At 44.2% G+C, this 12,845-nt stretch overlaps 1 protein-coding gene across 1 annotated transcript; it reads left to right on the forward strand.

The window, feature by feature from the left end:
• Positions 1-210: 210 nt before the first annotated feature.
• Positions 211-1,801, forward strand: LOC131328459 (uncharacterized). Its single transcript, XM_058361401.1, has 4 exons — positions 211-567; positions 655-867; positions 1,067-1,402; positions 1,493-1,801. The coding sequence occupies exons 1-4, from the start codon at positions 211-213 to the stop codon at positions 1,799-1,801; spliced, it is 1,215 nt and encodes a 404-aa protein (XP_058217384.1).
• The last annotated feature ends 11,044 nt before the right edge of the window (positions 1,802-12,845 follow it).

Raw genomic sequence — 12,845 nt, forward strand, 5'->3', positions numbered from 1 at the left:
TACTTGTCAGTCACCCCGTCTGCAATGGGGTGTATGTTGGCACAGGAAGGAGACGATGGGATTGAAAGGGCTGTTTATTATCTAAGCAAAAAGATGGTTGTATGCGAAGAGCGCTACACCCCGTTAGAAAAGACATACTGGGCACTTGTTTAGGCTTCCAAGAAACTGAGACAATATATCCTAGCATACCCGGTAAGACTGATTTCTCGAATGGACCCTCTTAAGTACCTATTTGAGAAGCCAGATCTTACTGGAAAGTTGGCAAGATGGCTGCTCATGTTGATAGAATTTGAGCTCAAATATGTCACCAAAAAGTTAGTGAAAGCAAGAGCCGTTGCAGAATTCTTGGCTGACCACCCCGTCGAGGGGGGTGAGGATGCTGAGTTTGAGTTCCCAGATGAAGATCTGATGACCATAGTTGAGGATGTTTGGAAATTGTACTTTGATGGAGCTGTCAATCAGAGAGGGTTTGGAATTGGCGTGTTTTTTATTTCACCTAAAGGATCACACATTCCACTTGCGTTCAAGCTAAATTTTGAAGTCACCAACAATCAGGCGGAATATGAGGCATGCATTGTAGGCATGGAGGCAGCTATTGAAATTGGTGTAGAGAAATTGGAGGTCGTAGGGGATTCCAACCTGGTCGTATCATAGGCCAACGGTGATTGGAAAGTTAAAGAGGAAAAGCTAAAGCTATACCACCAGGACCTTGAAGACCTCATCCCTCATTTCAACAAAGTGACTTTTACTCATGTACCAAGGCTTAAGAACCAATTTGCAGATGCCCTCGCAACATTGGTGGCCATGGTCGAAATTCCCATTGGTGTGAGATTAAGACCCATCGTAATTGAGCAAAGAGATTCACTGGTATACTAGCATGTTATGGTTGTTGATGAGTCCAACGACGGCCTCCCCTTGTATCATGACATTTGGAAATTTGTGTGAAAGAGGGGAATATCCTATCGAAGCAAGCAAGAAAGACCAGGTAGCTCTCCAAAGACTTGCAGTTCAGTTCATCATCTGTGGAAGGAATTTATATTGAATATCACACTGTGGAATGCATAAGTTATGTTTCCATGGCGTGGAAGCCAAAAGGGTAATGAAAGAGATTCATGAGGGAGTGTGTGGTCCTCATATGAACGGCATGATGCTTAGAAAGAAAATTTTAAGGCAGGGATACTTTTGGTACACCATAGAAACGGAATGCATAGAGTATGTGCGTAGATGTCACAAGTGCCAAATCCATGCCAACCTTATGCTTGTTTCGCCATCAGAACTACATCAGATGACTTCTCCCTGGCCTTTCTTAGTATGGGGGATCGATGTTATTGGAAGAATTGTGTCGGCGGCGTCCAACGGCCACAAGTTCATCTTAGTTGCCATTGATTATTTCACAAAGTGGGTAGAACCCGCTTCCTACGCAACCCTGACCGCGGTACAAGTCGCACATTTTATCAAGCAGAATGTTATTTACAGGTATGGGGTTCCTTAGGTATTTGTATCAGATAATGGCCACTTCAAAAGCCGTGCAAGGGACGTTTTGGAGGAGTTTCAGATCCAAGTGCACAAGTCAACGGTTTACCGGTTACAAACTAATGGAGCAATAGAAGCAGCAAACAAAATAGTCAAAATGATTTTGGAAAAGACCATCCAGTCCTCAACAAATTGGCATGACCAGCTGCCATTAGCATTATGGGGATATTGGATGTCCGTTCGTACTCCAACAGGAGCGATACCCTACTCTCTGGTCTACGGTATGGAGGCCATGCTCCCCATTGAGCTAGAGGTTCTATCTCTTTGAACCATGATCGAATGTGAGGTTGAAGAGGCAAAATGGTTAAGAAATAGATTTGAAGAGCTCATGTTGTTTGACGAATGAAGACTAAGAGCTCTTTACCACATTCAAGGGTATCCACGGAGGATTGCGCGCGCATTCAAAAAGAAGGTGAAACCAAGGGACTTGGCAGAAGGTGACATGATTTTGAAAGAAATTCGAGTGCCGGTTTTCGATCCGCGAGGAAAGTTTCAATCAAAGTGTTCAAGGCCATACATCATCAAAACCATCTTGTCCGGAGGAGCTTCACAGCTTAATGACTTGGATGGAAATGAGTTCTCAACCCTAGTCAACTTGGATCAACTCAAACGCTATTACCCCTTATGGGCACACGCCCCTAAAATCTGGTTTTAAAATCGGGTGCGCCCTTTTTGGAAAATGCGATGAAATGCTTCGATTCAGAGTCGCCACTCAAGTTTTTGTGGTAAACCACTCAAGGAACCGAACTTGAAATGCTTGCTACATTTTGATTGGAAAAGGTTTTGTAGACTGGTCCGTCGTCACCTTGAGGTTCGAGAGCCAAATTACGAGAGGAGAATGGTTTTAAGGCACCTCTCTTGCCCAATTCGGAGATCGGTCTCTACTCAAGCATTTGTAAAACATTTTATTCTCTCTCATTAATCGATTTTTTAGCCAATTAGGGCTGGGGAACAGTTTAAGAGGATTAAAACTGTAACATGTTGGCAGGATGTGATAAAATGGTATGCTTGCTTATTGAAACAATTAGCATAGGATGAAAACAGACTCTTGTGGGAGTTTTAAACAGACTGGCAGACATAGTTCCAGAGTGACGTGTGCAGGAAGAAACCAGCATGTACTGAACAAGTCACTGCATGCTAATCTCACCTGCGTACGCCACTACCAAACTTGCGTACGCCAGTAAGCTTAAACCCACAATTCTTATTTTCAACCATTTGGGCTCTGGAAATGACCAATGCACACCCAGGACAAACCAAGCAGTTTATATACAATTTATATACAGTTCTAAGTAGTTTTAAATGGGCTCAGAGGCCACTGAAAGAATAGGACACCCCATAGATAGTGTGGAGAATAAAACAAAGGGCAAGGCCTAGTTGTCATGCAAGGGCCAACCACTGGATTGGGCTTGACTAGCGTACGCGGGTAGGGTACTACTGTATGCCTGTTCTAGCCACTTGTCCAGTGCTTGGTTTTGCACTTTCTGGGCTCCGAGACATGTTCAGAAAGATCCTAGAGGCATTCCATAACAGCAAAAATGAATATTAAAAAGTAAAACTAGCAGTTTTAACAAAGAAAAGCAGTAAACTTGTTCTTAGCATGCTCACAGTGAGATATATGGAATGTAAAACAGAAAATAGCTAGACACTGATCCCCACGCAAGTACTGCACATACATCCATGACCGACGTACGCGTACTTAGGACTGGCGTGCGCTAGTTCTAGCCATGCACAGCTTTGAAACTTTGCCAGCTTTAGGGCCAGGACTGGTATTGATTACTAGCCTTGATCTTGCCAGCCCCCCTCAGGGATCAGAACAGAGAGCTATCACAAAGGTGGTATACCTTTAGTTTTGAATTTGGAAGGTGTTTGAGCTTGAATAGTGGCTTGGATGATGAATGTGGATGGGAGGGAATGTAGTTTAGGTATGCGAGTTTTGTTGTTATTTACAACCTTTCTTTGGCAAGAAAGGAACAAACAAAGGGGGAAAAAGCTTAGCACTTAGCAAATTTTGGTAACCCTTTGCACATGAATGCATGGGGGTATATATAGAGGAGAAGAGGAAGGTGTAACCAGCCAAAGGTTGCTGGTTGGCTTGGAGTGTGGGCTTCCCTCTCATTAATGGGAGGGGAAGGGTGATAGGAGACTTGTGTGAGGGGGAAGGGAACATCCCCCTGTTCGCAGATCACTTCCAGAAGAAATATAGGGTCTGAAGTGCCACAAAAGTCCTGAGAACGTGGCTATATAAAGGTGATGGGACTACCTTTGACCGGCGTATGCTAGTAATCGACCTACGAACGCGAGTCCAAGCCCGGTCAATGGTCAAAGCTGACCGATGACTGACATGTGGTAGTTGGACCAGCGTACGCCAGTGTAGGACTAATGGATGGAGGTAGGGTTTTGCTGAGGCTTTTTGGTTCAGGGTTAAAGGGTTTTAAAGGGGTTTAACCACTCAAAGCTCAAACATACTAACATTCTCAAGGTGTTCTTGATCTGTTTCATCATCGGGGAATCAAATACCGTAAGTAAATTAATCTAGACAGTCCAAAATAGGGTATCTACAATAGTCCCCCTTTGACAACACTTGGAGTACCATTGCCTTGGTACAAGTAACGTCAAAGGTTTCTAGACACCCCTCAAGGCTATCCAGAATAGAGCATGCTAGCAAAGTAGACACGTAAACTTAAGGAATCTGATTTGATGGAATGGACGAAAGATCCGCTGCTTAATGATTTTGAATTGATTTGAAGGATGGGCGGACTGTCGTTGATTGAATTGGCTTGAGGGACGGGCAGACCGTCGTTGATTGAATTGACTTGAGAGATGGGCAGACCGTCACTGATTGAATTGACTTGAAGGACGGGCGGACCATCGTTGATTGAATTGACTTGAAGGACGGGCGGACCATCGTTGATTGAATTGATGGGCTCTATTCCCGGGTTATGATTTTTTTTTGGGTAAACTAGCTTGAAATAGAAAAAAGGCTAAGCTAATATACAGCCTACAAGGGCATACCCCAGGAGGAAAACAAAACAAAACAAATAAATAAAAAATTACATTAAATATGAACGCATAGGCCAAATGGCTACAAAGCACTAAAAGTTCTAATTAACAAATGTTTCAATCCCCTCTAGATAGAGGGAAAGGAAGCAGACAACAAAAGGCTAATTACTGCCCTGATTTACATCGAGCATTCACAAGCAATAATCCAACTAAAGGACCACATTAAATGAGAGCCAACTTGCAGCAACTGAAATCCATGCACCTTCAGAACTTTCACATATAGAAGTCAATATAAGCTTTAAAACGGCATAAGTCCATGAACTGGACACAGAAGCAAAGTACATCAAATTTGCATTCATGGACTGAGCTTCAAAACCGATAGCGGATTTGGGGTTCCCAAAACACAGCAAACGTCGAAAACTGCATCAGCAGCAGCTAACTGCTGACAGCAGTAGTGAACAGCAGCAACAGCAATGAAAAGCATCAGCAACCAACCATGCACAGCTATTGGACTTAACCCAGCATAGCTACCGATTAGTAGCAGCAAAGAACTGAGATAGCAGTGGCAGCACTAGTCAGCAAATGGACTAACGGACAGCTAGGGACAGGCCCCCTAGAAAGGCATAAACACTCCAAGGGACAACCCCCCAAGGATAGGCCAAAACAGCTAGCTCTGGGACATCCCCCACGGATAGGAAGCCAGCAAAACATAACATAGCTTAATAAGGTAGACAAACCTTGCTGGAAGCCTCACAACCAATTAGAACAATTATAAAGATGGGCGACCTGCTAATGACATCAGAAGCTTGCTAACAGAAGCAGTAAATAGAGGTACAATTAGAAGAAATATGTGCACAAAGTGGATACACATCCAGCCAAGTAGCATGACCAACAAAAGAACACTAACAGTTAATAATCCAACCACAAAATAGCCCACTATGAGTGGACAACGAATTCCACCAAGGATAATAATTGAAGCAAAATTGAAACATAGTCAACTGAGTAGAAGCCATTGCTTATATCTCCTCACCCTTCTCCTCCCTCGGAGCATAATCCACCAACACTCTAAAAGTAAAAGGGTGAGCTACTACTCCCTCACCTCTCACTTCCCGGGTTATGATTACCTGTTGACAAAAGCATGGAGTGGCCAAATGGACTGCAATTGGGGAGAATTAGGTGACAAAATACTGATTGCGCCTCTGGCCCACGTACTACCAGCGTGCGCAGATACAAGAGAGGCGTATGCAAATACGGGCAACAGGCCTATGTTTTAGAACAGGCCCAAACCCGGCCCAACTTCCATTTCTTCTCCTTTTATCTCCTGGAACGGTAGAAAACTGTCATTCAATAGTTTTCAAATGCTTCACCATTTTCTCCCGCGCCTCTCTCTCTTCTTCTTCACTCAAAATCCCAAAAACCACAATACTCACATACACCCATGGCAGAAATAGGGAGCAACAACAGTGGTGATGGCAGTATTGGAGGCGATGGCAATGGAGAGAATCGGCCAAGGGATGAGGTCGAACACCCAAGGCCTCAAATCAATGATCAAACGGCGGAGGAGACCACGGCGCACACTGGTGCAGAGGTCCTGAGCAGTGGTAGTGATAATGGAGGTCATGCAGATGAGGGAGGTGGTAGCACAGACCAGCGTACGCCGGAGGTCAAGGAGTGTATGCCGGTGGTCCTTGAGACAGGGGGTCCACAGGTTCTTCGTTTGGACTTCAGGAGTGGCGTGGAGGGCCTTGTAATCACTATTAGAAGCCACGGTGCACTCGAAGGTAGTAGCAGTAGTGGTAGCGGCGGTGACGGTCGGCCAGAGTCTCTGCCGAGGGATCCGGTAAGGGGGAAAGGCCCAGTGGTTGTGGAGGTGGCATCCAGAGAAGTGCCGGTGGAGCAAGTGGAGTTTAGACTAGTTGCGGGGTCTTCATTCGGGGCACAGGCCCATCACACGGGGTGACTTTGCGGAGTATGTGGATGAAGCGGCTCACCCGTTTGCTAGAGGAGAACCCCACGGTGGTTACGGCAGTCTTAGCAGCCCGAGAGGAAAGGCAGAGGCAAATTGAGTTGGCTCAGGAGAAGAGAGGTTGAGAGCCGAGGCCGAGAGGGCTAAAGCCAAAGAGCAAGCCTTCGTGAGGGAGACTGAGACGGCTGAGAGGGCCCAGGAGGAGGTGACGTGGGCGCAGGAGTCGGCGGTGGAACTGGCCAGGACTAGAGTGCAGGCGACTCGCGCTCCCTTTGTGGCGAAGATGTATTCGCCACCAGAGCCACATGTTTTTGTCCCGTCGGGGGTTAACAGCTACGTGCCTCGATAGGAGGACTACGACCCCAAGCTTGTCTTGAGGGACCCCACAGAGCACCTGGCGCTGACTTGGGAACAGGTATAGCTCTCAATTCTTGCTTTAGCTTACTTCCATTTGACTTATTGTATCTGTACAAACTTGTATTAGTCTGGCAAATCTTCTATTGCATAACGATTGCACCATTGAACTCGACTTGACATGTAGAGCTTTTGAACGATATGCCTTGACCTTGAATTTAGAACTTGAAATCGACTGGTAGCATGCCTTTGAATAATTGATCGACTGATAGGATGCTTTGACATTGAGTTTGAAACTTAAAACCTGGTTCGACCGATAGATTGCCTTTGAATGATCAACTGGTAGGATGCCTTTGAATGATGATTTGACTAGTAGTATACCTTGATAATTGAAACTCGACCGATAATATGCCTTCGAACAACTCGACTTGTAATGTAATTTGGAATAACTTGAATCGACTGTAGGATGCTTTAATAACTTGATTTTGATCAACTACTTATTGAACTTGAATTGCATGTGCACTAACGCATTTCCTTTGTCTTAGCTTTGTTTTGAACAGAGGAGAGTGGCCAACTCAAGAGGTCATGGTGGTGCAGCGAGCTCACTTGAGCTATACAGAGGGCTGCCCAAACGGGTCTGGCAGTTGGTAGACGCGGCGGGATTCGGCCTATTCATCCCCACTTTGACAGCAGCGAAAAATGACCACGCTATGCTTACTGCTTTGGGTGAGAGGTGGCACGACACATCGAACACCTTCTACTTTCCAATTGGGGAGATGACAGTGACCCCATTGGACTTTGTCCATCACGGACCTGAGGGTAGGAGGTGACCCCATCCCGTTCGACTCAGGGATTCATAAGGATAAAGCGGCACTAAAATGGTTCTTAGGACGGGTGCCTGAATGGGGTGAAGAGATGGTCAGGTATGAACAGTTCAGAGACTACCTGAAGAAGATCCCAACCAATGAGCAGGAGGAGGAGTAGATGGTGAGGGCTTATTTGCTGTACTTGTTCGATGCCAGCTTATACCCAAACAAGTGCGCCATGGTGCACTTGTCTTACTTATTGGCCCTTCGTGACCGGTGTGCCCTAGACTTGATATTTTGGAGAATGGCTGGGCCTGTGTGCCCTTTTTGACTTTTGGACGGATGTGCCCCGTTGATATTACATTTTGCTAGGGCCGCGACATACATTATTCAACTTTTTGCTTTTCGGATGTTGATATAGTAGCATATAAAGTTGCATCTTCCGTTTCATTTTGGGATCTGGAATATGAGAGGTCTCAGTGACCCTCTTAAACAAAAGGAGATCAAGAAATGGGTTCATAATAATAAATTGTCCCTTGTTGGGCTCATTGAGCATAAACTCAAAGAACCTAAGGCCACTAGAATTGTTAGCCTCATCTTACCACATTGGAACTTTCTTAGCAATTATGTTCACTCCCCCATGGGTAGAATTTTGCTGTGCTGGGATCCCACTGTTTTTAATATTCAACGTCTATCTCAATCAAACCAATTCATACACTGTGACGTACAATCTTGTAATGGCAAGTACTCTTTTGCAACTACTTTTGTTTATGGCTCTAACGGCCACCTTGAGAGACAAAAACTATGGTCTAACTTGCAATCTTTGGCCCTTGCATCCCCCTGGGTAGTCCTTGGCGACCTTAATGCTATTAGGTCTCCATCTGAGAAAAGGGGAGGAGATAAGCACTGGCTCCCTTGGATGGATGATCTTAATATCTGCCTTCAATCTGTAGAACTTGTTGACCTTCGATACTCTGGTTGCCAATTTACTTGGTCCAATAAGCAAGTTGGGGCTTCCCACATTAGCTCCAAATTGGACAGAGTCCTGGTCAACGAGAGTTGGATCAAGACTCTCTGCTGGTCCAATGCTCATTTCCTTAATCCGGGAGCATCTGATCACTCCCCAGCATTTGTATCACTGGCCCCCACCTCCCCCCTAAATGTAGGCCTTTCAGATTTTTTAATTTTCTGGTTGGCCACCCCAATTTTATTAACATTGTGCAACATGTTTGGAGGAGAGTAATCATTGGTAACCCCATGTTTTGTGTCTGTGAAAAGCTGAAGATTCTACGAAAGGATCTAAAACAGTTAAACACCAATGAGTTCAGTGACCTATCATCTAGAGTTGCTTCTTCCAAGCAACAGCTAGATGATATTCAAAGTGCCTTGGGGTCGAACCCTAGTGATACAGTTAATCAAGCTATTGAGAAGGTATTGTGTAAGCAATACCTTTCTCTTGCAAGAGCAGAGGAGAGTTTTTCATGACAAAAATCAAGAATTCAATGGATGAAGCTGGGAGACCAATGTACCTCATTCTTCTTCAAATCAATTAGTAATTCTAGGAATAGAAATAGGATTACTAGTTTAGTCTTGGAAGATGGTACTGTCACCCAGAACATTGAATTGGTCAAATCCTCTTTCATCAATTACTACTCCAAGCTGCTTGGTTCCCCTCATCAAAGCAGCTATGATGGCACATCTAGAGTCTAGCAGCTCATCACTAGGAAATTTACTGAGTCTCAGAAACTTGATATGGTTTTGGAAGTCTCTGACAAAGAAGTTAAGGACATTTTCTGGTCTTTTAACCCTCAAAAAGCCCCTGGTCCTGATGGGTACAATGCTACCTTCTTCCATAAGGCATGCCTGTCTGTTAAATCGTTTTTCAGATCTGGCCAACTGCTAAAGAAAGCCAATGCAACATTGATTGCTCTTGTGCCTAAAGTTCCCAATCCTTCAAAAGTGGGGGACTATAGACCAATATCATGTTGCAACCTCATTTATAAGTGTATTGCCAAGATCCTGGCTCACAGAATTAAGTTAGCTCTTCCTCACCTGATTGATCCAGCACAGTCTGGCTTTGTACAGGGTAGGAGGATTGCAGATAACATCTTCCTCACACAAGAATTGATGAGGGGGTACCACAAGCATTCCCCCTCTCCCAGGTGTGCTATGAAAGTGGACATAATGAAGGCCTATGATAATGTTAGGTGGGCCTTCCTTTAGGATATCCTTGCCTCTATGAACTTCCATCCTCAGATGATTAGGTGGTTAAAGGCTTATGTAACCACTGCAAACTGTTCCCTAAGCTTCAATGGGGAGGCTATTGGGTACTTTCCTAGTCAAAGGGGTTTGAGGCAGGGAGACCCCCTTTCCTCATACTTATTTGTTATAGTCATGGAGGTATTTACTTGTATTCTCAAGGAGAAATCCCAGCTGCCTGGTTCAAATTCCATTGGAAATGTGGATCTACCAAACTGGTTAACTTGTGTTTTGTAGATGACCTCATGATCTTTTGTAAGGGTGATGTGAGTTCTATATCACATATCCAGTCCTCTTTGGAAGAGTTTGAGTCATTATCTGGGCTCTCCCTTAGTCCAAACAAGAGTAATATTTTCTTCTCAGGTGTCAACTCTTCCACCAAATCTTCAATCATGCATATTCTTGGTTTTCCGGAGGGATCATTACCTATTCGGTACTTGGGTGTCCCTCTTTTATCCACTAAGCTTAAGCATTTTGATTGTAAGATTCTGGTGGATAAAATCATTGCAAAAACAAAGTCCTGGACTAATAGATACCTCTCCTATGCTGGGAGAATTCAGTTAATTAAATCCATTTTGTTCTCCATGCAGACCTACTGGTCCTCCATCTTCATCCTTCCTAAGAAAGTCATTAAAGAGGTGGAGGCCATCTTGAGAGCTTTTTTCTAGACTGGACCTGATCTAAAAAATTCTAGAGCCAAGGTCTCTTGGGAGCATCTTTGTTCCCCTGTTAAAGAAGGTGGTCTAGGTTTTAAGTCCTTGGTAATTTGGAACAAATCTGCTGTGGCCAAGCACATTTGGTTCCTTGTGTCTAGTGGGGAACAATCCATGTGGTGCCAATGGGTTAAGTCCTACTTACTCAGAGGTAGGAGTTTTTGGTGTGTTAAGGTCCCCTGTAATCCTTCTTGGGTATGGAGGAAGATTCTATCTCTGAGGCCACTTGTTCAGCCTTTATTAGGTACAAGCTTGGTGATGGAATGTCTACCTCTTTGTGGTATGATAATTGGCATCCCCTAGGTCCCTTGCTCCCTAGGTTTGGCTAGAGAACTCACAACAACCTATGGGCCTTCACTGCCACTCAAACTTTTGAGCTTAATGAGGTTAGAGCTGAATTACGTAAGGTTCCTTTCAATACAACTGCCAGGGATTCATGCAAGTGGACTCTCAACACTACTGGGGAATTCACTGTCTCATCCCTCTGGGACAACCTTAGAACCCACTTTCCCATAGTTGCATGGCATAAAGTTGTGTGGTTTTCTGGACACATTCCAAGGTGTAACCTAATCACCTAGATGGCCCTCCTGGATAGGTTAAACACTGAGGATAGGCTTGTTAAGTTTGGCCTCAAATCCTCATCCCAGTGCACATTTTGCCATGATGCAGAGAACCATGCTCATCTTTTTTTTGATTGTCCAATGGCCACCCATATCATGACCTTATTGTCCCCTAAGGCCCATTATATGAATGGACATCAGGCTTTGCAGCCTTGGGTGGACTGCCTCTCTAACTTGAAAGGTAAGTCTTTGTCCAACACCATAGCAAAGCTGGTATTTGAAAGTTAAGTCTTTGTCCAACACCATAGCAAAACCGGTATTCACAGTGTATGTCCATCATATTTGGTTGGAAAGGAACCATAGAAAGTTCTAGAATTCGTGTTGCCCTTCCACCGTGGTTGCTCATAAAATTTCCAATGATGTAAGGCTAGACTTTTGTCTCTTGCTAATTTGCCTAGTGGTCTACATTCGGGACAATTACAAGTACTGTGGAACATAGCTTAGTAATATACTTATACTATACTTAAACCATTTAAATAATTGGTATCACTTCAATCACAACTTTCAAATCTCATGTTGTTTTATAGAGTGGTGAATCCGAAACAAAATTTCCAGATGAATGTCACTTCACTATGGATTTTGACGGTGTGGCGGGATACAAAATCAGAATTCGTCAGCAAATCCACTCACTTGGCCCTCCTATTGCTGCTAAGTACTCAGGTCACTATTCAAGGGGGTTAAGCCTCACAGCTTTCCCCTTGATCCTTCAGCACCCGTTATCAGGAGATTTGGACTCATTTGATCTAGTGATTTGGACTCATTCAGACCAGTCATGTTCAGAGGTCACTGTTCAAGGGGTTTATATTGCTATTACTTCTATCCTAGCAGGTATATACTTTAATCTTTGGTGACTGACTTCTAGGTTACAATTTGAAGTGTGTACCTACTATATTGTGTGTTATCCTAGTGAGTTGTGTGCTTGTGCCTCATCCTTCTTCTTTGAGAGTAGAGGTAATAAATAGCGGGGGAATCATGTGAGATCTAGCGGAGGGAGTTGGTAAAGGCTTTTTTCCTATGCTGTGAGAAAAAAGATGAGTGGGAGGTCAGTTTTCAAGGGTGATATAAGTTGGTGAGACCTTATATTTAGTTTGCAATCCCTATTCTGTTGCTCATTGTTACTACTTTTACAGCTCAGCTAGTATTGACTGCATAGTATCTCCAATTTGTTGTAGTCCAGTTGGTTGCTGGTTTACCCATTTTTCTATGCATGTTCAGTTGGTTCCAAGTTAAGCTGCTACCTTTGACTGCCTAGTTTTGTTGTAGTGAAGTCGGTTGCTGCCTTGGGCACTTGAAGTTTGATGCGCTGCTAGTTGTTGCTCAGTAGGATTTGTTATTATGCTAAGCTCAAGTTGTGCTTGCTGCTAGCTGTTTATGTTGGTGGCTATCAGTTGCTCATCACCTTTCATTGACCTATCCTTGGGGGGGGGGGGTTGTCCCTTGGAATGTTTAGGCCTTGCTAGGGGGCACGTCCCTAGGTTTATTGTGCATCCTTATGTTGAAATTTGTTGTGTGGATGCTTGTAATGCTCTTTGCTGCTAGCTGTTGACAAGGTAGTAGGTACATGCTGTCACTGCTGCTTCCTAGCTCTAATTTT

Source organism: Rhododendron vialii, chromosome 6a (assembly GCF_030253575.1).
Source record: "Rhododendron vialii isolate Sample 1 chromosome 6a, ASM3025357v1".
Lineage (NCBI taxonomy): Eukaryota > Viridiplantae > Streptophyta > Magnoliopsida > Ericales > Ericaceae > Rhododendron > Rhododendron vialii.